The sequence below is a fragment of the Sturnus vulgaris genome, chromosome 17, assembly GCF_052056855.1.
Source record: "Sturnus vulgaris isolate bStuVul1 chromosome 17, bStuVul1.hap1, whole genome shotgun sequence".
In the NCBI taxonomy this organism is placed as follows: domain Eukaryota; kingdom Metazoa; phylum Chordata; class Aves; order Passeriformes; family Sturnidae; genus Sturnus; species Sturnus vulgaris.
This window is the reverse complement of record NC_142259.1, coordinates 3,456,076-3,482,246: the sequence shown is the minus strand read 5'-3', so window position 1 is coordinate 3,482,246 and position 26,171 is coordinate 3,456,076. Positions and strand designations below refer to the sequence as shown.

Sequence of the window (26,171 nt, the reverse complement as noted above, 5' to 3'; positions counted from 1 at the left end):
GTAGGAAACACTCACCTAACCCACGATCCTTTTGTTGCAGTTAAGGGCAGCAGAGAAGGGTCCTCATGAAGGGAATGAACTGAGGAAATCAATTTTACCTACAGAAACTCCCTGTCAATGTCCCACCACCAGCAGCTGCAAACGTTTCTATTTGTCTGAGCCTCGGCAGAAGCTGCAGCAAGGACCTATCTTCCAGTTATTGATCCTCTACAAGTATTCATGGAATTAAGCCAGTAAAATATAATCTTACACAATCAATCTTAATTAATATGCAAAATGATAATGAATTCCATGTTTTAATGAGTTTTGTTTAAGGCAGCTGTTTGGTTTGGGTTCTTTAAAAATAGTAAGCATATTTTTTTCCAACAAAATCAGTTTCACTGTCACCTATCCAAGAATTTAAATTTTGCAAGGCTATACCAAAAGCAGAGTTTCCAAAAACTTAAGCAAAAGAGTTAAGTCTCCTTTGTGTAGTGGTTCATAAAAGCAGACCTTAAATCAATGCAATCTAGGCAGTGAACATGGCATTAAGTATAGACAGTCCAATTCTTAGCACATTCCAAAAATCAGCCAGTGAAAAACCAATTCTTCCACATTACTTTTCAGTTTCTAGAGAAATTTTGCAGTAAAAATAAATTTGCTATTAGTGTTTTTAATCCTGTCCTTTTGGCATAGCATTAATTTCTGTTAACAATTTGCAGCTCATTTTTGCATGCTCACATGCATTTTAATGGAGAAACTGTGTACAAGCCAACAGCTTTACAGGCCATTCCCACCAGCTGAGGAGACACAAATCCTTGGGAGATGCTTTAGCAATGCTGTTCTGTTCTTTTGTAAGGAATCTGAACTTCCATACAGGCTGAGAAGAATCCAGCACCCATGAAGAAGCCCCAGGCTGAGAGAGGGTCCCAGCTTTGCCTACAGCAGCACAGAGATTTCCAGGGCTGGGCAGGAGGCTCAGGCAGCTCCTAGAATACATGAGGAGGCTTGTGCTACAGAAAGTTACTTTTAAAAAAAAAAAAGATATTTCACATCACTGCCATTTTCATTTATTATGAAGAACAGAAACATGTTAACATCACAAAAGTAAGTTTCAGTTTATAATTTAAATAAAAAAAAGAATAACTGCCCAATTAAATTGGAAGTGTTTTATTACTTCTTTGAAACCATCTGCCATGATAAAATGTCAAAAGCACTGGTCAAGACAGAAATAAATAACACGATCTCATGTTAGAGAGAAAGTTGCAAATACAGTATATTAAATTATAGCAATTTGCTGCTTCACACCGAGTGATGCAGACAGCACGAGGGAGACAGTAGTTTCACTCACGATCATTGCAAGATCTATCACCAGAACGGGGGAGCTGCACACCCAACACAAGCCTCATTCTTCCTTTCACCAATTTACTTCATGAATTCAATGAACAGTTTGAACTGGCAGTTTTGGTGGTTCAACATCCCCTGTCTCTAGAGGTAACAAGAGTGGTACAAAGCTTTTCATAAGCCCCACAAAAAGCCAAGGCTTTCATGTTTTTGCAGTCTTTGCTTTCAGGGCCATCCCCTGAAAATCGTCAGTTTAAAGCCACGTCTCAAGTCCTCTTTAGCACAAAGAAGTTCGGGGCAGGCAACAGATGCAACTTCAGTGTCACAGTGTTTTGAAACTGCACTTCGGGGGCTTGGAGCAGAGCATCTCTGCAGGTCTATGGGGAGCACTTGTATCAGTCAAGAAATGAAGGAAGTTACAGTCCCTTTGGGAAAAAAAACCCCAAAAATATATAAAAGCAATATTAAAAATATTAAGACAAGGCCTCTACAATTGCACACCACTTCAGGCCTGAATTAAATTACGAGTATTCTGTTATTTATATGTTGCCTTAATTCCTGTTGTACGGCCTGCAGCAAAGTTTTCCACTGAAGAAAGCAGTGAAAGCCCCCAATTCTCCACTGAAGGCCTTGTAACATGTCACTTGCATGACATCTCCCATGGTCAGTAAAAGACCACAAACACATCCTCTCCTAGGCAGACATTTGAAAGAGAATTTTCTGTCAGGGAAAATGGATGTAATATCTACTGTAGTGAAGCCACTTTTTATACAAAAAACATAACCCATATGGACAAATGCACTGTAAAATAAACAATATTATACAGCAGCTACAGTTTGAAACATCCAAGACCCACTGCAGCAGGCCAGAGATTCTCTTTTGGGTTTCTACTCAAATTTTTCAGCTTAACTTCACTGCTTTAATGCAATGTCTGTACTTTAAACTAAAAGAATAATGCATGAAAAACATATATGATCATCTCAATGAAGGAAAATCATTCCCATGATTACTCAAGCTCAGAAAATTTTTTAATTAACTAAACATGTTAAATTATGCCAGTGATTACATCTTGTTATTTACAAGATCAGGTACCACTGATTCTTAGTAATGGTGCAGTATCTAAATTAAGATCACAGGGGTTGGATTATGTTCTGGTTGCTAAAAGCTTTCCTTTTAGCTGTCTATCCAGTTCTTTGGAGTTTTTGAGTCTGGAAGAAAGGGCATTCAGTCAAACAATTTTGTGTCTCAACAAATTTTACATCAAGATCAATTTTTGATATCCAGTCTCACTGACTCAGTAACATGGTTTAAATTTGAAGCCTGTAACAATTATGACATAAGAATATAGAAGACAACACATTTTTGTTCACAGTAACACACTAATTACTGTAGTCACTGGTAAACTTCAATTTTTAATTATTCTTAAGTACTGTGTTTCAATATACCTCTGCATAGAGCACCAAATTTTTTTTTGTGTGGGAGCATCAAATTTCCTGACATTTTCCATATAATCCTTACAAACACCTCACAGATCACCAAACTTTGTACTTTGAAGAATTCTACAGAAACATTGCACAGACGTTGGACCACAAGGGCTCGTACATTCAAAGGCAGCTTTCTGGAGTGCAGGTCCATCCATTCACATTGGGAAAAAAGTTCACAGAAACTCCAAAAATGAGAAAATGAAGCGAAACCTAGTGTGACTTTACACCAATAAGAACAACAATAAGGACAATTACTATAACAAACAAAATTAAAATAACGAGCATCTTCCGATTCTTCTTTTGATATTGCTCTGCCTATAAAACAGAGAGGAAAGAGTTAATAATTAGATTTCTGCAAGGCTGAAGTACAGACTCTTGTTTAGTTTCAGAAGGCAATTCCCACACAATAACTCTGATCTGCACTAGAAGCTCCAGGGAAGGTAAATGTGCACTGAAGTCACATCCACCCGTGTTAAAGACTCAATTTGCTAAGATTCCTGTATCATATTTGAAGGACATTAAAATTCACAACAAACTTCCTTTTTTAATAGGCACATTTGTTGCAGCTAATTTCCATTAGAACTGAAAGCGTTATTTTTGAGTTGGTTCTCAAGTTTTCTGCTTCACTCCTTATTTCTTCTAACCATATTTTCTCATCCCTCTCCTCCTTTTCCCAGGAGAATCAATTTCCCAGGACACAACATAGAGAAAACTCTCCAAAAGCCAAAGTCCACTCTTAGAAGCTAAACAAAGCAAAGCTTGTATTTTGTTTTTAATTAATAAAGCCTTCAAAATAAAACCAAACCAAAAACGACCAGAAAACTCTAATCTGTTGAGATCAATGTTTTAAAAACTTTTCAGGTGGTCATAACAAAAGCTTCACCTTAAAGCAAGGGGTTGGACCTGACATCTAACAAGTGTCAGATGGTAAGAGAAAACATTAATAATTATTCTTCCTCTTCACATGATTGAGATAATCCTTTCAAACTAAAATCTGCAGTGAGGTACCCAATAACCAGTCCTTTTCCCAAGTGCCTGGTTTTTCAAACAGAGAAGGAATTGCAGACAGGTCCCACCAGGTCAGCAATATAAATATCAAAGCACATTGGTTGGATGCCCAGAAAGTCATTTAAGAAATTAACTGGAGGCATCAAGCATGACATTAAGAGAAGTTATATGGAAAGCTCCTCCTGCAGTACAGCTGGACATTTCATACTGTACAGAAGGAATTTCTAAAAGGGACAATGTCCAATTGAAAACTGACTGAATAACTTAATAGCTATTTAATCATAAAAGCTTATTAGATATAAAAAATAGCTTAAGTATTCCATCAGCTTACCTTATGCAGTTGTTTTAGACCCTCTTCAGTTTTCATACATGACTGTTCAATATTATAGTCAATTCTATCTAGAACTGTTCCCTAAATAAAATGGAGAAACAAGCACCAAATTGAACCTAAATGAACTTCATAAAGCAAATGTTATCATAAGCAGCAGAGTAATTAACAACACTCAAATAGCAAACAGCTATTAACTATGTAAACAATGAACTTTTATAGAACCAGTTGGGACTTTATTAAACAACTTTCTTGCTCAGTTCCTAATAGCAGCTCTGTCACCATCTCACATCACATCCCTAAAAATCATCTTGATTCCAGACCAGGTTATTTTGGCTCACATATTTACCATAAATTGAATCTCTGGGAGAAATAACCAAGAGAACTCTGTCTTTCTATGGTATTTCCTTTTTTGTTTTTAAAGTCTAACCCACATTACCAGTTGATTTTTTATTCACTTATTTTCATTAACTCAACTTGTGGCTGATTTCAAGCAGAGGAAACCTAAGCATGAAGAAGTAAATTAGAAAAAAGTGAGTCTGGAAGCCTTCACACTACATGGAATGTGCCATTCCTTACTAACACTGTGCTGTCAATGTACCTGTTCTACTATCATTGCTCCCAGGTCCCTAAATATTTCGTTGAGATCAGAGATTGACTGCACAATCTGACGGATTTCTCGTTCCCTCTCTTCCACCATCAGTGTGTTTTGCTCCACCAATGCCAGCTGGTCATCTGTAAAACCCTGTTGAAATACAAGATTTACACATTGAACTAATATTAACAGTATGAAAATTTTAGAAGTAATTAAAAGGATAACAAGATTTCATAGCTCAGATATTTATAATCTGAGAAGAGAAAATGCAATTCATATTGAATTTGTGTAATAACATCTTAACTTACTCTGTCATAAAGTGTATCATCCTCCCCATCATCCATCAGTGGGACTGAGGTGTCAAAGAAGTGTTTGGACCTTTCTTCTCTATTCTTCATACCTGTAAAAGACAAACTATGTTTGAGCATGATATTTAAGCACACTATAATCAGGGTAAGGTCTGAAGCACCAGACAGAAAAGCACAAAAAAGAAAATCTGGGTAGTAAATTACATAACTCACAATATTTAAATTTTAACTGTCAGGCTCACTATTTAGTGAAAGCATAACAAATTCAACCAGACTTGCAAGACTGATTAAATCAGTGATTTTTAAGTTGTTATGTTCTGTGAAGTTAAAAAATTTAGGAAAGTTAAGAGCCTTAAAGTGTGATGACTCCAGGCTATTTTTTAACAAATTCTCTTAGGAACACTCCTTGTCTGAACGGTGATCTTCAGTTCCACCTGTGCCATTTACACCACAGGAGGAAGAAATATCAATGTTAAATTTGAAAATAAAAGTTTTTGTGGGATTCTTTCAAGATTAAAATAATCTGACACATTTTAAAACAGAATCTAACAAAATTTTACTTTTGAACAGAAATGTTTCCACTTCCCATCCGTTTATGGATGCAGGATTTTAATTTATCACAGACTAGCTCTTAAACTTTATCTATCACAGCCTGCCATCTGCAGCAGGTATCATGGCTGAAGACCAGTGGCTGCTTCACCAGTGTAACAGATGCAGCTTTGCAGACCACAATTTGAGAAGCAAAATGCATTAAAAATGTATATGGATGAAATATGGTTGTGTTGATCCATTCAACTACGACATTTCTTCTTTAGCAACAAGAAAAAGAACAAAGCAGTTTGACCATGGGCTGTGAACCAGACACTCTCCAGTTCTAACCTCTAGTTAGTTCTGTGTGCATCACTTAACCCTTCTGTGCTTGTTTTTCCAACCAAGAAAATAAGCACACGTTTCCAGAGAAAGGGCCCATGCATTACTGATCCATCCCTTATGCTTACGTTTGAGATAGTCAGACTGTGCATGCCTAAAGTTGGTGGAGAGGTCCTGAAGGGACTGTGCTAAGGAAGACACTACATTCCTGAGAACACGAGCTTCTTGTTCTGTACAAGTACGAGACCTGCTCTGCAGCACCTGGACTGCTCTCTGACATCTGTGGAATAACTGAGAAAAAAATCCCATTAGTGGAAAAACACACAGCAGCACGCACCTTAAACTGCACATTGCAAAAGTGCCATATTGAGGACTAATATTTTGATTTCTACATTTTAAAAGTGATTTTAAAATTTGCTCTGTGCAATGTTTAAAAATATATGGAAACAGAATATAAATGAACAAATAACTTCAAGCTAACAAGTTAGGAGAGTAACACTACCCCCTCTGACCAAAGACATTTGCTTCATTATAATTAGCTGGACTGCAAGCCTCAGAATAGATATCTGCAGATAGAGATTTCTCTGAGATAACACTACATTTGATTTGATTAATCTGCCAATCCTGTTCCAAGCAGAAAATCAAACAGATAAAGGAAAGAACAGGGAGGTTTAAATGACTTGTTGGGAAGTTCAGAGCAGAGCCCAGGACTTCTGGCTTGCTCCAACACTGATCACAAAATAAATCCTTCCTCAGAGCAAACCACTGCCTCATCCTAATGCATGAAAGATGTGCCAGACTGGAGGTTTAGGACTCAAAGCACTCTGTACCTGTGTGATCTCCTGGGTTGTTATTTCTATTGCCCGTTCCTCTTCACTGCTGTCATCCAGTGTGGGTCTGTTTAGATGTTTATCATGGAGACTGGCTAATTCTTTCATCTTCTGTTTAACCCTTGCAATATCATACTGAATCTAAAACAGAAAGTCCAACAGGAAGAAAGGGAATTAATTCATGCTTCAGGGGAAAAGGTTCTGACAAATGTTAGACAAAAATCATTGAGAGAAATCTGTAACATTAAAGGCAGACCAAATATTATTAAAAGCCACATAAAAAGCTGAGTAAGAAACTAAATACTCTTAACAGACTTTGAGTTTGCTACTTTTTCACACCTACTCATTAATTTTAGACAAGACTGCTGCTTTCAAATATACCTCATTAAGTTGGAATAATATTTTTATAATTATACAACATCACAGCAAGAAGATTTAGCCAACTTCAAAAAAAAAAAAAAGAAAATTCAGGTCACACCTTCAGCTCTGTCAGAAATTGAATAGCCTTAACTCAACAGTAGAAGTTAAATTCTGTGCTTTCAACCAAGTAATTAAAAATAAATCTGTAAGGATGATTATGATAGCAGTAAAAAGTACACTAAGCATCTTTTTGCAACAACGGGTTCTGTCCACACAAACTGATGAGCCAACGTGCGTTCTGAGCATACATTTTAAAAAAAGGATTTTCTGAAAGGCAGGAATAGCTTCACACTCCAAATACTGGAAAAGGTTTTTAACTGGATGCTTCCAGAATAATTCCCTTGTGTTTGTCCAAATATTTCCATAACATTCAATGCATCCAGACTGCAGAGGTAGGAAAGCTCTCCTGCCAGAAGACACTAATGTTTCCTGTTTTCAAACACTGAACTTCTCATCTCCACCCTTTTACAATCTATTCAACTGGACTCCTCACCAGCTTCAAACAAAAATCAAACTAAAACTCTTCCTTGAATCTTTCTTCTAATACTATTTCTGCCACAAGAACGTGGGTGACAGCACTAACAAATCCGTGTGTGAGCTGTGTGCTGGACGTGGCAGAGCACGGCACTCACCTCGTCTGCCCCATCCACCCATTTGGGAGGCAGGCGCTTCGTCACTCCGATGGCGGCCTCGGGGTCCAGGCTGATCCCCGACACCAGGGCCATGCGGTCATCAGCCAGCTGCACAGGGCACAAAGGACACCTAATTAGCTTGCTGCTAATTAGATCCAGATCCTCGAGCAGCAGAAAACGTGCACGTATGCATTCCCGTGGAAATGAACCTCAGAGATGCGTTTGGTCAAATATCTCATCTCCTGGTTTGTCCCTCTGTGCTAATTACCCACACCCTCCCACTTCCTACAGCAGAGTTACTCTTAGAGTAAATTCCTAGCAAATTTTCCAGGAGGAAAGGTGGTATTGCAGTGAGAATTCAAGTAACTCTCATGTCGGTACACTTCTATCAGACAACAATTCACAGCCAGTGTTGCAGCACAGCTCATACTGGGCCTGGCAAGTTTGGAAACTGCATTTGGGAAAATCTCAGAAAAAACATTTATTATAACTGCTTGTTCTCAAACGATGTTATTTTGAAGAACAAACACTCTGGCAAACTGACATGCATCTCAAACGGTTAAATTACTTAGTGATAATTAAATTGTGCTAAACACAAATAGCCAAGGCAGTCCTGGAGATGATCATCAATGGTATCACTTACAATATTAACTAATTACTTGGGAAAGCTTTCATACAAACACTTCCCTTCCTAGTTTCTCCCAAATTTGTAATTTTTCTTTATCAGGCCTGGAAAGTTTTGTGGTTCCCTACCCCATCCCTTTTTAAAAAACAATCCCACTTCCTTCCTGAGCAACTCTTTCTTGAAAGCAATTTCTTTAACCCTGACCTTATTTTCTGATCAATAAAGTTTGCATAATTTATGCACAGCATGAAGAATAGTTAATGCCTTCACTGTGCAAAGTCACTCTGCCCCACGTGTGCACAGTAAGTCAGACTGGTTCACACATTTATTTATTCACAATATAACATCACAAAATGCTTGATTACTCTATGCAGCCTGTCCTTCTACTGTGCACAGACACTTCACCCTTTACAATGAAATTCTATAAACTAGCAGAATAAAGAAAGAATATTTTAGCTCAGCGATGTGGGCTTGATGCACCATGGCAGAATAAAATGTGAAAAACAATACCTCATCCAGCTCCTGAAGTGATTTGTGGATCCCATCAGCCCCATCCAGTTAGAGACAGCAAAAGATAAAAGGGGAAAAAAGAGACATAGGACAGATATAGGGCATGGTCAGTTGAGAAAATACTGATTTATTTTTAAAGCATGATGGTTTACCAAGAACAAACAAACTGGCTTTTAAAACATGATTAATCAATAAATACATAATGATATTGCATTTTAAGTCAGCATATTCCTTAATGCATCAACTTTTAAAAGAAATATTTCAGTTCCTTGGTAAACAGCAAGAACATAAGAAATCAAGTGCAGAGCTTGGTTTGTTTTACAAAGTAATTGTACAGTGAACTTTCTAAATACTGAAATGTCAGGCAGAAAAGCTGCAATAGAATACAGTGAAGAATGACAGCAAGGGCAGTCTGACTGCAGCACTCAGCATCCACTGGGTTTGATTATGATTGGAGGGAACACAGAGAAGTTTTTGTAGGACATTTATTGACAAGCACCTCAGTTGTCAAACAGACAGCAAAAGACAAAATGCAAAAGCAAATGTTCAGTCACTTCTGTACACACTTGAGCTGTGCTCTGCTTTCAGGGAACATTGACCCTGCAGGGAATTGAAAAAATACACAAGGACACATATCTGCACCTTCCCTGTTCATCAGTCCTCGCACTGGGAGGGGATGTGTGAGCAAAAGGATATTTCACTCTAAGATTAACAAAGTCAGACCTAAAATTGGACAAAATACTTGTGGTTTAACAAAGTAGCATCAGGTGATCCTCTCCTACGAGATTCCCCAAGCTTTTGGAAGAGGACTCTGCTGGTAAAGATGCTGCTTTGATTGTTTGACTTTAGGAATGCAATCCTTGGGAGAGAGCTCCCACAGGAGATTTCTGGAGGAGATGAACCAAGGGAAGCTGAAGTACTGAGGGCTGGAATTTGCCACCCTGCCCTGCTGGCAGACAGCAGCTCTGCCTGGGGGTACCACCCAAGGGAAAACTCTGACAGCAACAGGCACCTAAAATCATGAAAGACCAACAGCTCACACTGACAACTCCACACTTCTTGCTGAAACAGTTCACTTGTAGCAACTGTGGGACTCTGAAATGCCCACCAGGGCCAAAATGTACTCCTTTTACCCATCTGCACAGATGGACAATTTCCAATCACTAAGAGCCTCCACTGCACTTGAGTGAGCAGCCCAACAAAAACCTTCAATTAATGTTAACAAACACTGCAAATAAATATTTGATGCAGGTGCTAAATGTTATTGCACTGGCTGCTGAGTAAAGTGCACTTTCATTGCTCAGAAATAGTGAGTTCAAAATATCACTACTTCTTCTAGGTGGTATTTAAAAAACCCCCAAGGATCTACAGAAGTGACATAAAAAAAAAAAAAAGAACAACGACTAAATGCAGAGCCAAAGTACACATGTAAAATACATTTTACATTACTATTGACATTTCCTGTTCTGCAAATGCAATTTGATACACAGCTTTTATTAGACACAGGTATAATAAAGTTAGCAAGGAACAAAGACCATTGATAGCAACAGGAAGCACTGCTTTTCATAACAAAAATGCATTAATGTAAAGCTATTTAGAGTGATGAGACTGCCAGCAGATATTTACTGGTAATAAATGATGAATTTAAACTGAAAGTGTGGAACCCTGAGCAGAGCTGAGCTGCCGGGCAGCCCATCACAGTCTGACTAGCTCAAAACCAAGAAAAAGTTACAGAAACTGCCTCTGAACCAGTAACTCTTGGCAGTTTCTGTAAAGAGGTGTTACACTAGAATCTATTGACTCCCCTCTCTCACAGATGTGTTTGAGTATTATTTGTATTCAGTGATAAATAAAAAGGGCAATGAACATCAGAGCAAGTTATGGAAAAGTTTAAGCAATGGGAATAAACTACACCAGTGTATATAACAGTGCCCACAGTGAGGTGAATAGAAGAGTTCTGCTTTATGAATTTATTTCTTTTTGGAGTAAGGAGGCATCAAAAACCTCCTGTCAACGCTAACATGAAGCTGTCAGAACAGTAACTGATTTATTCTGCACGCAGCGAACAGAGATGCGAGCAGCACACACAGATCTCTTCTATTCCTTTAACGTGAAGGAGTGGGAAAATAGGAATCAACAGGGTGGGGAGGCAGGGGCAGAGGGAGGAAGGTCGGGGGACGGGGGTTTGAGGAGAGGGTTCAGAGGAAGGGGGAACCGGGGCGGGTGAGAGGCCGGGGCGGGGCACGGCCGCCCGGCAGCCCGGGGCGCGGCGAGTACAGAAGGATGAAGGGAGGAGACTCACCGCAGCAGCCATGCTACGTGAATTCAGAGGGCTGGAGGAGCCGAAACTACTCACTTGCTCGGCCAGCAGCTGCCGGCTCTGCACCGCGTTGTTCCGCAACAACAAGAACGCGTCCGTGAGACGCCGGGTGGCCATGGCCCCCCGCCCCGCCGGGCCCGAGCCCGGCCCGGGGCCCGCGGCAGACGCGGCGGCCGCCCCTCGGAGGGTCGGGGCGGAGACCCGTCAGAGGGCCGTGAGCGGGACCGCTCAGAGGGCCGGGCCCGGGATGGCCCTGGGCGGAACCAGGACCCCCCAGCCCGGGTCCCCGCGGCCGCCGGGCGCCGCCATCGCCCCGGCCCGCACCGGCACTTCCGCGTTGTGCAGCGCCCGCCGCCTTCCGGCCTCTCGCCCGCGCCGCTCCGCCCGGCACTGCGGCCGCGACAACAGAGTTCCGGGGCTCCGGGGGCCGGGGCAGCAACACCCGCTCCGTGTCCATGTCCCTGTCCATCCACACAGCCATCCCCATGTCTGTGTCCATGTCCATCCACACGGCCATCCCCATGTCTGTGTCCATGTCCATTCCCATGTCCATGTCCCTGTCCATCCACACGGCCATCCCCATGTCTGTGTCCATGTCCATCCACACGGCCATCCCCATGTCTGTGTCCATGTCCATGTCCATGTCCATGTCCATGTCCATGTCCATGTCCATGTCCATCCACACGGCTATCCCCATGTCCATGTCTATCTTCATGTTCATCTCCAGCCCACCCCTGTCTAACCCCATGTCCATCTTCAGTCCATCCCCACGTCCATTTCCATGTCCAGCCTCGCGTCAATCCCACATTCGTTCCCATGTCCATCGTCACATCCATCCCCATGTCCATTCCCACATCCATCTGAAGGTCCATCCCCAGTCCAACCCTTCATCCATGCCCACATCCATGCCCACATTCCATTTGGTTTCTTTTTCCTGAATCCTCCCACCTGTTCCTTGCAGTTTCCTTTGCTTCCAGTCACTTTTCTGTTTTTGAAACAACTACACGTGGCTTTGTTTTTTGCTTGTTTTTGTGGTCAACCATTCAAAACCCAGGATGTTCCTTGAAAGTGAACAAGTCGTTTAAAATGACAATATGAGGTTTGACTTTTCAGAAGAGACTTTTCAACACGGTGAATAAAATTACATTTCCCAGCTGCTCTGTCAGTCTCAGGGTGAGGCAGATGTGACACGAGGCTTGGGCTCCCTCCAGTGCATCCCATGCCTTTATTCCAAGGGACATCTGCCAAATCCCCCATGGAAACAGCAGTGGCCACTGCCCAGCACAGCCAGGGGAGCTGCTGCCCGTGGATCATCGAGAGATTCCCTCACCTAAACCTCAAAACACCCTCCCAAACCAGCCAGTATTTACACATGTGGCAAGAACAGGGACTGTAATCACAACCACATTTTCTGGAAATGTTATCTCGTTTTATTTAACCGCCTGGGCAAACTTGTTCTGTGAAAAATAGGGGGGAAAAAATTCCCTCTGCTATTATAAGATATTTGGGGAGTTTTCTTGAGCAGCCCTTCTGCCTCAGCGGGAGAGACCTGAAATGTGGAATTTAGCAAGGAAATAAGCTCGAGCCATAGCAGGCCTAGCACACACATTTCATTCTTCGTGGTCTGGTGAAATCTGCTTTCACTTTGGCTGCCTGACAAAGGCTTTTAAAATATATGTGTGTGCTTCATTTCTTCATGCTAATTTTTAATCTACTGTAACAATTTTTATACTATGAGAACAGTTAATGACCTTCCTGCCTTCTCTTGGCACTGCTGCTGTGGCTGGAGGTCAAGAGAAATTTCTCCTGCCATTGGTGGTCTCGCCATGATCTTTTAGAAAAAACCTTTTGGAATATCTCATTTGGATGGAGAACATGAACCCAGTAGGAAGCCCAATGTGCCCAAGCTGGTACACAGCAGCAATTAACATATTTTGCTTTCTGATTTTTGCCAACTTAAAACGTTTTGGATGTTGAGCAGGCTTGGAATTTATGCAAGGGCTATAAAAAGTCTTTAGGACTTGTACACAAAGGGAAAAACTCTGCAAGGAATGGGTCCAGACTTAGTGAATAACCACTTCAAAGTGGATATTAGGAATAAGCAAAGGGAGTGGAGGGAATGGAAAAAAGGATTAATCAAAGAAAACGACGTCTCAGAAGTTAGGAAGTGTAGGCATAAAGGGAAATGAGCCAGGAGTAAAGCTAAGGTAGATCTTGCAAAGGAAATTAAAACAAATAGCAAAATGTTCTTCAGGCATACATAGCAGGAGAGGAAGGAGAGGAGGGGGAGAGGTGGTGAAAGGGGGAGAGGCAGGACACAAATGAATGTGTAATATGTAGTGGAAATGTACACAGAGGAAATGAATGCATGGAGACAGAAATTACCTCATCCAAGTGGAACAAATCATCAAGATCATCATGCAACAATGATTTGGGCTAAATGATTGTTATAGACACCTTTCAGCTGGAATATTCGGATTTCTGACTCAGACATCCAAGAGCACTTTATATCTGGCTGTGTAACAGCATCTCTGCATGAGCAACACAACACAAGTTGAGAACACGAAAAATTCTTCCAGCTTTTAAAACGAGGAAAAATGATTGAAGTCCGATCCAAATAAAATGCAAGACTTTGGGAAAAATGTAGCAAGAAAGAATAATAGCAGACATGATGGAAGAGAGAAACGGGCTAAAAGACAACATAGATTTATTCACTGAAGGGAGGCAGTGCTGGACTAACCTGATGACTTTGTAAGGTAGATGGTTTTCATAACAGATAAGAACTGGTAGTTCGATTCTGCTTGGTAATGAGTAAATGTAGGCTGGAAATGAGAAGAATTTGTTCAACCATCAGAGGAATTGGATCCTGGTGTGTCCTCCCTACAGGCATGGCAAGGGCAAATGACCACATTAGAATGTAGCCCTTGAGCTGATCATAAAAACCCAGATCATATTTTCTCCTCATAAGACAGCACACATGCCTAAATACATCTTCCTGAGTGTGTGCTGGTAATGTTCAGGGCTGTTGCATGTCTGTGTCTAAGCCCACTGCTGTAGCTTGGGAGCCTGTTCTTCCTTTGCCTTTTATCTGCTTTTTTAATGCCTGTTCTCTCCTGCTGCTCCCAGTGAGCCATGAGATAGCAATGCTGCCTGCACTGGCACATTCCTGCACCCACCTCCTCCCACAGCCAGGGCCTGGTGGGGAACTTTCCAGTTACTACTGTGGCATTTGGATCTGGCTTCTGGTGGAAAAAACCACTCCATATTCAGAAGAACATTCTATTTTGAGGTGAATAGATAAGCATAGTTCTTTTTTCTTTTTTCTTTTTTTTTTTTTTTTTTAAATGGCAAGTTAATCAGAGACATATTTCAAACTCCAGCTTTTAAAAAACTCCTTCATTTTAGTCCCACCCTTGTATCACTCTTTGAGTACCCAGGCCATGTGAAGGGTAAGCAGACATTATGCTCCAGTGATCAGATGAAGGTCAATCCCCACGATGTTTTATCTTGTGTAATTGAGTAGATACACGGAGGAGGTGAAATATTGCACTCTTTTGAAGCCTGAGCAATCAGCTTGTGCCAAATTTAGGATTAATGGACCGTGAAGTGCATTTTGCCCTGAAAAATCCCACCATCCTTTTGCAGATGGAAAGCTTCTCTGCCAGAGAAGTTCTTCTGCAGGAAAGTTTCTATAGAAAAAATCCAGCAAAGTGTCTGGGTTACCTCTGTCATTGCTAGAGATGCATTCTCTGCACGGGAATTGAGTGGCTCCTGGGAAAATTGATCATATTCTTGATTTTCTCTTGCTGCAGAAGGATTTCAGGTTTTAGGGCTGTCACACTCGCAGTTTCCTGAGCAGGTTAATCACTGAGCCAGGGTTTGTTTGTCCGGGGAACTGGAGCTTCCCGAGGTTTGCAGTGGGTGTGATTCTGACAGCACCTCTGTAGATGGTGCTGCAAGGCAGGGAGATGGGAGCAAGAACTGCCTGTGCTGCTTTTAAAATTCAGTCCCTTGGTTTCCCAACCAGCTCTTGGTATTCCAGCTTCCTTATAAGAAAATGAGACATAGTTGCCCATAATGTCTTCATTTTGATGAGCTATAATCTGAATGCACCCATTGGAAACATAAACAGAGGAGAACTGTTATTTTCTCTGGGTTCAAACAGCTGACATTCTGTGACTCTGCCTGGAAAACTACTGTTGAACAAACTGACTTTTCATATTGATCTAACTGTACCAGCATTTTAACAGCACATTGTGGAATCTAGTGAATTCCAGAAAAACATCTGAAAAAGGATAATAATTTGGTCATGCAGAGACACTAAATAATGGATGTTTAAGTAATAAAGAGAAATAAATTCACATCTCTAAAGGGGCTCTGTCCTTTTTTGCTCAACGTCAAGTGTGGCCTTGAGTTCAGCTGCTCTTCTGCACAAAAATGGTAGAATGGGTCCTGCAAATGTGTCTGTACTCCTCCCCTGCTACTGAAATGCAATCAATCCAGGTGGAATCAGGTCTTACTTTAAGCTGGATAGGCAGTGAAGACTGATGTGTCTGCTTGGAGGGCTGGGAGGAATTTTTTAATCAAAATTCAGCTGCATGGATTTGGTGTTTACAGGCAGACATACTTCACATACATAATTACACAGGCAACCTTGTTCAAAGGCAGATGTGAGGCACAGTCTATGAGTTTGTACCCCCGTCTCATGACAGAGTAATAATGCCTGTGGTACTTAAACAATGGAACAACTCTGTCATCCAATATTGTGCAAAATTCCTTCCCTCAGCTGGGCACTATATTAAATCTTCTGTGTCACCATGGTGGAGGTCACCTCTGCAGCAAAGATAAAAGGTTGCTCATTGTAGACATTTATATCTCTGCTTACCCTAATTCTCCAGCAGTCATGTGAGGATATTCTGGTTTTAAATTGAGCTATCAAATATAAAAATTTGTTAGTGGTCTCTTCCTTTTAAGGTGTATATGATTTTAGATCCAGATGGGACTCCTAGCATCGTGGATGTGGCTCTTAGCTGAGCAGAAGTTGTGGGGCTGGAGGTATGGCAGTAATTAGATGTTGATGTGCAGAGATGGTGAATTCAAGATGTTCTGTCCCCTGAATGTTTGCTACTGACCATAGTGATGATGTTACCCTGCAATTTCTCTACCACAGTGCACTCTGTGAGTGTTTCCCTCGTGCTTCAGTGCAAGTCAGTCAGTTCAGTCACTGACAGAGCACCTTCCCCTGAGAGGTCAAACCAGCACAGACAACACAGCAGACATTCAAGGGTCCAACAGAACCGTGCCTGCAGTAAGAGAGAAGAGAAATGTGTTGTTTGCATCCTAGGGCAGACTCCCACAGTACTTCAAGTACATCCAAACATGAACAAAGTGTAGTCAAAATAAGTAGACAAGAGAAGTATTATTATTCCCTTTTTAGAGATGAGGCGCCAAGGCATGAGGAGATTCAGTGAGCAGTTCTCCTGCAGATATGTGTAATGTAAGAGCTGGCAATAAAACACAGGATTCATCGTTGCTGCCATTTTACAGATGGAAAAACTAAGTCACAGAACAACAGTGGCTTGCTCAAGGTCGTACAGGGTATTTATAGCAAACCCAGAACCTGAATCTGGAGCTGCTGAATCCTGGTCAGCATTTTTCCTAAGGGAATCATGGATAAAGAGATTAATGTCAGTAATTTCCCTCAAAGCAGCAGAACTTCAGTAACAGAAGAAAGACTGTTCCAAAAAAATATGCCTCTTCTTGTGTTAGAAAAAGAAGCTTAGACTCCTGTATCCCCAGCAACTCATACCTATGTTCTTGTTATCCTAATTAGTGGCAATGTTCCACTTCCAGAAGGTTTTATCTCTTTGAATTAGGTGTTTTTTTTTTTTTTTAAACTAACAAAATTAGAGAAAGCAATTCAGAAAGCTGTATTACAGTAGATCATGGTGTGACATTCATTCCAGCAATAACAACTGTTATCAAAGAAAGATCTTTTCCATAAACATAGGAAACAAGTCAGGCTAATAAAGACATGAATAGGTTTTTGCACATTACAATGTAAAAATAATCAATGAAACAGCAAAAAAAGATCTAGTCAGAAAGTCTGCCTAATGAGTGTTATCTTGCACAGAAGTAGTCTGGTTCTGCTTTATAATGATAGCATTTAGCCATAAATCATTCTGAAACAAGGGAATTTCAATGCCAGTTGGGAGCAGCAGAGGGCACGTAAGAGTGGGGTCCTACTTCACAACCTTCACTTTTTTTTGGCCTAGATCTTCCTGTAGGGTGAGGAACTGTAAATACTGATTTTCTTAATGAACTGGTGCCCAGTTATTACCAAGTGGCAGTCCTGTGGTGAAGAAATCTTAGATTTCCAGGCTGGTTTTCTGTCACTTAGCTGCTGCCTGCAGCTGATGTGTTATGCCAAGATACTGCTGTATATGGTGTTTATTGCTATTCTCAGAGGTACTTGGAAATAGGAAATGATAGAACCTGAGATAAGTAGAGGTGATGTAAGAGATGATGTGCAAGGAAGGAAACTGGACCAAGCAAAGAAAGTTTATTAGACCAAGGGGAGCAAGGCAGGGAGGGGGGCAAGAGCTGCTGCTGAGAATGGCCATGGGGAGATGATGAAATCCCCTTTCTGCCAGAAATAGCATCACAGTGGGGAAAAAGACCAGAAAACCCAGAGCAGACCATACATCTGAAATCAAAACAGGGTTGCAAGGAACATCAGAGCAGTGGCTCCAAGAGATGAACTGTTTTTTTTTTTTCTTTCTCTTTTCTTCCTGTTGCCCAGATAAAAGAATTACAGTGTCTCCACCATCTGAGAACTTCCACTCCCCAGAGCCTCATGGGAACATATCCTATTGTCCCCAGTTTGAAGAAACTGAGACAAGGGGTTGTGATGCTGATTTGACAATGTCCTGGTTTCAGCTGGAAAAAGGTTATTTTTTTATGCCTAGTATCTGGTACAGTGCTGTGTTTTGGACTTGGGATGAGAATAATGTTGATGCTTTAGTTGTTGCTGAGCAGTGGCCAAGGACTTTTCATCCTCTCATGCTACCCTGTCAGCAAGGAGGCTGGAGGGGGGCACAAGAAACTGGGAGGGGACATAGCCAGGATAGCTGATCCCACAGACCAAAGGGATATTCCAGACCATGTGGCAGCATGCTGGACAAAAAAAAATGGGGAGAGTTATCCAGGGGGTTGTGAGTGCTGCTTGGGACTGACTGGACATCGCTCAGTGAGTGGCGAGCAATTGCTTTGTGCATCACTTGTTTTGTGTATTCTTTCATCACTATTATTATTCTTTTCCCTTCCTTTTTCTGTCCTAGTAAACTGTCTTTGTCTCAGCCCATGGGTTATGGCTTTTTGCCAGTCATCTTCCCCATCCCACCATGGGGCATTGAGTGAGGGCTGGGTAGTGTTTTGCTGCCTGCTGGGTTTAAACACAATTGTTTTCTTCAAGCTACCCTCATCTCATCTCATCCCTCTGGAGCCATGGATGCCTGATCTTGGATGACTCACGCAGCCCAGACTCCTCTAGTTCACCTCCCACTGATGTCCCCATGCCTGGCCTTGGGCCAGGACCCCTCAGCTGTTGTCTGTGGGCTCCAGCTGCTCTGCAGTGACAATGAATACCTCCTTCAATGACCCGTGCCCTGAACTCCCCAGCCATCCCCACTGCTGGGAGAGGATCAGGGTGTGAATGATGTCAGGATGTGAGTGATGTCAGTGGTGGGCAGAGTGGGCAGGGGATTATTTTGACCTCACACCTCCTTGCTGCTGTGTGTAGGCTGCACTGGGAGGCTCTGTGCTCTCCAGGGTTTGTGGCCCCATCTCTGTGCTGTGCTGCCCTTGTTGTATCCCTGCTGGGAGAGGCAGTCCCGGGTCTGTTGGCTATGCTTTTTGGGGGTGGCCATATCTTCCCATGCTTGGAGTACATCCACCATTGACCACAGAGGGCTCAGGGTTCTTGAAACTCTGAGCTGAGTCGCAGGGAAAAACCAGAGACCCGTGGCTGAATTGTTGCACCCAAGGGAGGGCTGGATCCAGTCTGTGCCAGTTACTCTGACACAGCCACCTCATTTTCCTTGCATGGGAATGTTCACCCTGGCTTCTCTCCACTGTGTCCCTCTTAAAATCCTTAGAAAAGGCTGTCAGAATCACTCAGCAGCAGGAAACACTGGGCACAAGGATTGTGGAATCTGGGGTCTGCCTGAATCTGCTCTTCTTGGTGCTTCAGTGTCCCAACTGTCAGCAGTGGCTTTCCCCACCATGGAGAACGAGAGCGTGTGAGAGCCCAGGAGCTGTTCCACAGCAGGGGCCAAGGAAAAGGTCCCAGTGCTGCCCTGCCTTCCCTGCAGCAGAGCTGTGGAAGGTGTTGGGCTGGGAGAAGTTAGAAAGACATAATTTGGCTCTGCATGTTTTCTTGAGGTATTCTGTCTAAGTAGGCTCAGCAGCTTTGCCTATCCCCATCTCAGTTTCCTGACCAAAGATGAGGTGCGAGGAACTGAACCACATTCCCTGGGAAGAGCTGATAGAGCCTCCCCCGCTTCTCCCCCTCCTCTGGTGCTTCAAACCAAAACAGCTGGAAACTTCTTGTGGCTGGAGATGTGCTGAGTGGCCTGGCTGGGGTTCAGGGAGAGGTAAAGCAATCCCACCCACCAGTAGCAAGGGCTCTGTGCCACCACCAGCCCTTGCGTGCCCTAAATCCTGCCTTCCTGGTAATTGCTATCTCCATAAATACCAGCCGTCGGGCAAGAGAAGGGACTCCCATCACTGGGCTGTGTTCTGTCGTGTGAAATATGAGGTGTGACACAACACACTGGCATGAGGCAAAGCAGTTGTGTGCTGATGTGGTGACACACTTGAGGCAAAACTGGAAAATTTGATCCCTTCCTGCCCGCGGTCTCCCAGGCGCTGTGGTGAGGTCTGATCCGCTTTGCTCGGGATGTGGAGGGAAAATGGGACCCGGGGCCAGCACCAGCTGCAGTTCACGAACTCAGATGTGTCAGGTTGGCAAATGCCCGCCAGGCTGAGGGGTTTGCTGGGCTTGGGTCCTGCCACAGCTGGGTTATCCAGGCTGAGCACAGCCCAGCCAGCTTTGTCCCTGCTAGAGCTCAGGGGAGGTGAGGAATGCTGAGCTGGTTTTGGCACTGTTCTATCAGAAATGGCTTTGGCCAGTTGTTAGTCTGGCTCCAGATCCAGCTCCAAAGGTCTCCCTGCTGCACCAGTTACCCCTGGGACCAGGATTCACTCCTATTGAATTGAAAACAACAGAGCAACAATTGTGTTTGATTCTCCTGAACGTGCAGTCTGAGAGTGACAGGGACTCATGAGCACGTTTCTGTGCTCCCTGCATTTGCTTTTTGACCTTTCTCGCCCTCATTTCTGTTTCTGGATAACTTTTCTCCCATTTTAAGCATGATGGCAGCTGTGTTACAGAGATCAAACCCCTGGACAGGGAGAATTTGCCCTCTCCTGCAGCACAGTCTCTACCTGTTTTCAGGCCCAGGGATAGAATGATGCTGTCCATTAATGATCATGAAGCCATATCACAGTGGTCAGTGCAGTTGTAGAGCCAGAATTGCATATCTAATCTTCGTGTGGTCTGACAGCAGAGCAGACACAGGGGGGTGACAGCAGGCATGAAATGCTGCTGGATGAGAGAAGGAATCTCCTCAGTGAGATGTAGCTCCAAGCAGTCCTGCAGATGCCCACCCATCTCCCTCCAAGTGCCATTCCTGAATCTTCCAGGCAATTATCTTGGAGTTCCCATGTGGATTTTGTAAAACTGATGTTAAGACCAGCCCAACAAAGCCACACAACGGATCTTAATTTCTGTCAGTTCTAGCACAGCACTGGCACAGGGAATGAGGACCAGCGGTGCTCCCTTGGGTGAATGTGTACATGCACACTCATCCTGAAGGGTTTCTGGATTTTTATGTAATACAAGTGTCTTGAAACAGATCTGTTTGCTCAGAAGAGCAAAGGATTAATGAATAATGTGCAATTAAAGCCTGTACAGGAGGTAGCAAGTAAGAACAGCTCCAGCTTTGCTCTCTTCCCAGGATTTGTTTCATGTACACATTGAGGAGCGCTTGTTTAAACTAATACTTCTCTTTCTGTTCTTTGGGACAGATTTCTGGTGTTGACTGCAGAGAGGAGCAAACCCCAGGAAGTTTGGAGTCTGTTTTTCCAGGTCAGGTTATTGCCCAAATGGTGAGCACGTGAACGTGGACTTTGTTTCTGTTTTGCTGTTGGGAAAAAACGTGGGCACAGGGTTTGGAGAGGCAAACCTTTGGATGAGAGTGACACAAATAACACTTGAGTCTGAGCCCTCACCAGCAGATCAAGACCTCCATATCACTAGAAAAATGTGCTGAAGTATTCACTGCACATACTGTTCTCCCTCAAAGGAGCAGAAGTGTGCACATCATTAAAAGGAAATATTTTATGCTGATCATTCCCACATGCCTGTTCTGTATCTATCTGGGTTCTTAAGCAGCACCCATTCTGCACATAATGTTATGCATTTACATCTCACAAAGAAGATCAGACCTCCTCAGGCTAAGGAATTGTGTTCTGGGTCCTGATAAAACCATTTTATGGAGATGAATAACTTGTGTGGTTTCATGCTTCCTTTCCCTGAAATGCCATTAGATGAACATCAAGTGCTTTTGTATTTATTTGAGGGAATTTCCTTTTAGACTGCAGGCAGAGAAAAAATGGACATGGGAAGGGAGCTGGGACTGAATTATGCCTCTGACTGGCAGTGCCTCAGCGAGAGCCCAGGAGCTCGGCTTGCTGCCTCATTTATATCCTTCAGAGGTGCCATGAGCTGCAGACTGGGATAAGTTACCTCGTCTGAAGGACTGAAATACCACATCAAAGCACCACGTGGATCAAAGGTGAAAGCAACAGGCATTCCCTTCTGGCTCATCTTTCAGGCCTTTCTCTCTCTTTAGTTTCCACTTTGAATCTGATAATGCAGCCTGAACGCAGCCTTTCATGAGCCTCCATTCCTCAGGGCACAGGTGGGCTGGAGTGTGTATTTCCTTGTCAGCAGGCTCTGTGGGGCTTGGGATTTCCAGGGCTTAGCTCTCAGGCATCACTGATGGAAAAGATCTATCATTTTGAACAAGGCAGAGCAAGACTGATGGAGGTGGAGCAGCAGAGCAGAGTTCTCCTGCCCCAGGTACACAGTGGGGTGCAGATCTACAGAGAGCAGCTCGACAGTGAAACACCAAAATTCTTCTGCAGCATGTGCCCTCCCAGGGAATCAACCCCATCATTCAAGACTTTATATAAAGAGACACTAAAGCACCCTTGAGCCTTGGAGAGGACACACAAACACACGGGGTAGAACTGAGAAGGTCGTGTTCACTGACACGCAGGTCCCAGTGGCACTTGGAAGCACCATGAAAACTTCTATGCCAAATGAAGTAAATGTGGAAGTAAATGGCTTCAGAAACTCAGAAAGGAGCCTTTCATGCCACTGCTGTGTGTCTGTCACAGGAGGCAGATGAAGCTCTGTTGCTCAGTCTCTATGAAAATCTGGATGTTAACTCTTCCATACTGTAGGTTTATCCTGAAGTGTTTCTTGTCAGAGGGAATCAGTCATCACAGCATGAAGGAAAGGCCTCATGACCTGAAAAAAAATCTTGATTCTGACATTTTCCATCATTCAGACCCTTTCACTCATGTCACCTAACTTTTATTGAGTCCCTAGTGGCTGTCTCTGGGTGAAGCCTCTCTTTGATGGATGCTCTCAGCTGTGTATCCCTGCTGCAGTTTGGTGTCAGAATCAATAGATGTGCTTAAGTGGGATTTGTGGAGATGCCTCCTGGATTCAGAGCTCAGTGCTACTGTGTAGGGCCTTATCAAGTAGCTTTTGAATTCTAGACCCTCCTATATATATATGGGTTCATGTAAAATGAAATATCTCATTATGTTAAAGCTGAGCTGGATTCCTACATGTCAGGGTTGATCCCCAAGGTTTATAAAGCTGTTCAGACTGGCAGCAAGATGAACAAGGCAATTGTATGGCTCTTTCCCCTGCTCCAATCTGCAAAAGGAAAACATTGTGACTCACCAGCCAGAGAAGTTGTACTTTCTTCAGCAGGAAGCTTTGCAGATTCTCTGCTCCCAGATCTCGTTACACTCTTCCATCCCACCACTCTGGAAAAACTCCCACGGAAAGACAGGCAGATATTTTAATCAAGAAATGGCCCTTATTTCCATTAGCAACAGCTGTTTTCCTTTTAATTCAATTCTCCATTCTGCAGTCTGTTTATGAAAGCTGCCATTAATTACGTTTTTCATCAGTCAATGTTCAGAGATGGCTAATGGCCCAGCACACCTAATTAGTCCTTCATGTATGATAATGTTTCATCGAGTCTATAGTTAGTGTGCAGGGCAGATATCCGCTGTGCAGTGGAGCTGCGAGTGGGGCTGCCCAGACTCTGCCGGGCTGGGACAGATCCAGTTACAGCCACGTTCCTGCTGCTGCCAGCGTGGGGAGCTGGGCTGTGATAACAGCGACTGCCAGCAGTGGCTTCCAATGTCACTCCGAGCATGCCAGCACCAGGGTGAAGAATTCAAGCTGCCTTTGGAAGCGTTTTGAAGACAGGGAGTGCAGAGACTGGAATTACAGCCACCTTTGGGGTTTTTTTCCTAATGATGCACTCGGTAAGTGTTAGTGATGGCTAAATTCACTGTGTTAGAGTGCCTTCCTTTAGCTTCTTCCCTGCAGAAGCCTTCTGGTCATCCTTGCCTGGGTATTCCCTGTTGATCCATCTGTCTCATAGTCACAAGGCTGGCTGCCTGTGATGCAGAGTGTTGCCTTCTTTAATGTCACTGTGAGGACACTGGCATGACTTAAACTTACCCAGTGATGCACCTGGGTTTAGGCAGGTCTTTGGTTAGGTATAGCCAAAGGTTTGACACAACTGTCCAGAAACTATGGGCATGAAAACAACTCATCTTTGTTCAACAAGGTGGAGGAGTAGGTTGAATGAATTCTTCACATACCTTAACGCTGGAGCTGGATTCTGAACATCACACTCAGCTGGAACTTTGCCTTTATTTTGAAGGTGTTTGCAGCTGCAAAGAATAGCAGTAGTTATTGGCAGGTAGCCTCAGGTAAGAAACATTTCAAATCCTGTGGTACAGAGATAGTTTTGAAAAATATCCCCACCTGTCACAATCGTGTATTGCAATCCCATCAGTGTGTGCAGAGCTGTCTCTGTTCCCTCGCCCAGGCTGTCACCTGCAGAGTTCAGGACATAATGGAAAATTGCACGAACTGAGTAGGGACATGTTTTGTTTATCTTGGTAGGAAAGTGGCAAACGACCAGAGCAGGATTTGCAGTCATGTATTGCACAAGGCAGTCACTCACCTCCAGCCCTTCCTGAGCCCGAGGCAGTCTGGACCCACCATCCCTCTCTGCTCTCTGCATTTGCCTTTGCTGTGAGCCCCACGGGAGGCTGCAGGAAAGTCAAACAGATGCAGCAGCATTTGCTGTATGTAATAATAACAATGTTCAGCAGTGAGACCACCTTGCTGTGTATGAGCAATGAGAGATGCTCTAATATTCTACCTGATGCTGCAGGTACTTCTCTGTCCTGTAAAATCACATCAGGCTTATGCAGAGGTTCTCTGGTGAGTATTCAATTGGCCAATTTCTGACTGTGTGACCTCAGTAAATTAAAGCCTTTTGACTGTTGGAGGAATGAATCTGCCATGCTGCTAAACAGATAGAAGCTTTTTCACAAGACATCTGCTTCCAAAGCAAATTAAATCTGCTTTGATTTTCATGGCCTGTCGAGGGATGAGAGCAGCACTGCAAGGAATCATACAGGATTGGCTCAGAAACAGTTTAAAGGAAGATACAAGAGCAGCCAAGGTGTTGGCATTTGAGAGGAGAAAGAGAAAATGCAAGTGACCTGTTAAAGAATATGTCCTGCTCACAAAGCCTCATGCTGCAAAGGGGTATAATTGCAGACAAAATAGATTTGGACACAGAATAACTCTGCATTTAGTAGTACTCTGACCTAACAGGATTTTTTGGCAGGGGAAGGAAGGCAAGTGTCTTACTGCTGTTCATTGTTCAGTCACCTCTTTGCTGGCTGTTTGATCACCTCAACTTTGAGCTCTCCTCTGAAATGTCTCAGCTGGAAAGTGCTGGATTTATGGAGCTCTTGCAATGGTGATATAAGAAATGTTCTAGCAGGGTGTTATGGTCCTGCTGTCAAGTCTTTCACTGGAATCCCAGAGTAATTCCAGTGCAGCTGATGGGTTACTGTCATGTAAGTGAAGGCAGCATTCATCTCTTGGACATCACCTTTTGGCCTCTTCTGTTGGCAAATTAACCTGATGTAATATTGCAAAAACACATCCTTTGAGTGAAAGTGATAAGAAAGACAAATGTTTGACTTAAGCCAGGGAATTTAAAACTCAGAGTCCTTTGAAGATTGCTGAGTTCTGCGCTGTGTTAGTCGTCCATATCTATCTAAGAAAACACTCATTTCATCACAACTGGTGACATAAATTCAGACTTGTGAGCAAATGGCTAGGTTGAGTTAAATCACCTCTCTATCTACTAATGGCATTTTTGCTTTTGCTTCATGATGAAGGTTATCTCCCTGTTTGGAAATTATAACCTACAACTGTTAGACAGAATTATCTGCAGACTTGGGTGAGATAATTTGTATGAAAAATCCAGGGAATCTGGAGCTTACTGGCTTCCATTCACATTAAACTGAAACTCTTCAGGTCTCCAACTGCCCTCACATATTCCTGCTGCTATACAGTGGGGAAGGAATAGCAGCTGGCAGATGATGGATAGCAATGCTGCAGCCCAAACTAAGGTTAGCAGTGACATCACTGATAGAAAGGGAAGCAGCTT

General features: G+C 43.0%; 1 protein-coding gene across 2 annotated transcripts; it reads right to left on the bottom strand.

The window, feature by feature from the left end:
* Positions 1–1,133: 1,133 nt before the first annotated feature.
* STX16 (syntaxin 16) lies at positions 1,134–11,503 on the bottom strand. 2 transcript variants are annotated; one of them, XM_014873874.2, is made up of 8 exons: positions 11,290–11,503; positions 7,799–7,906; positions 6,747–6,887; positions 6,045–6,207; positions 5,047–5,138; positions 4,745–4,888; positions 4,147–4,227; positions 1,134–3,122 (listed from the first exon to the last, which is right to left on the bottom strand). In XM_014873874.2, exons 1-8 carry the CDS (start codon positions 11,368–11,370, stop codon positions 3,018–3,020), a joined length of 915 nt encoding a protein of 304 aa, XP_014729360.1. In that variant the 5' UTR covers positions 11,371–11,503; the 3' UTR covers positions 1,134–3,017. The 2 variants fall into 2 exon arrangements, with proteins under 2 accessions (XP_014729360.1, XP_014729357.2); XM_014873871.2 differs by lacking the exon at positions 11,290–11,503 and adding an exon at positions 8,934–8,952.
* Positions 11,504–26,171: the final 14,668 nt, after the last annotated feature.

Bases quoted from the DNA above. Each gene is read 5' to 3' on its own strand.
- STX16 (XM_014873874.2), bottom strand. From the start codon at position 11,370: ATGGCCACCCGGCGTCTCACGGACGCGTTCTTGTTGTTGCGGAACAAC. The intron at 6,888-7,798 runs GTGAGTGCCGTG...TTTCTGTTTTAG, and splicing joins GGGTGGATGGGGCAGACGAG to ATTCAGTATGATATTGCAAG. The intron at 3,123-4,146 runs GTAAGCTGATGG...TCTGTTTTATAG, and splicing joins GTCTAAAACAACTGCATAAG to GCAGAGCAATATCAAAAGAA.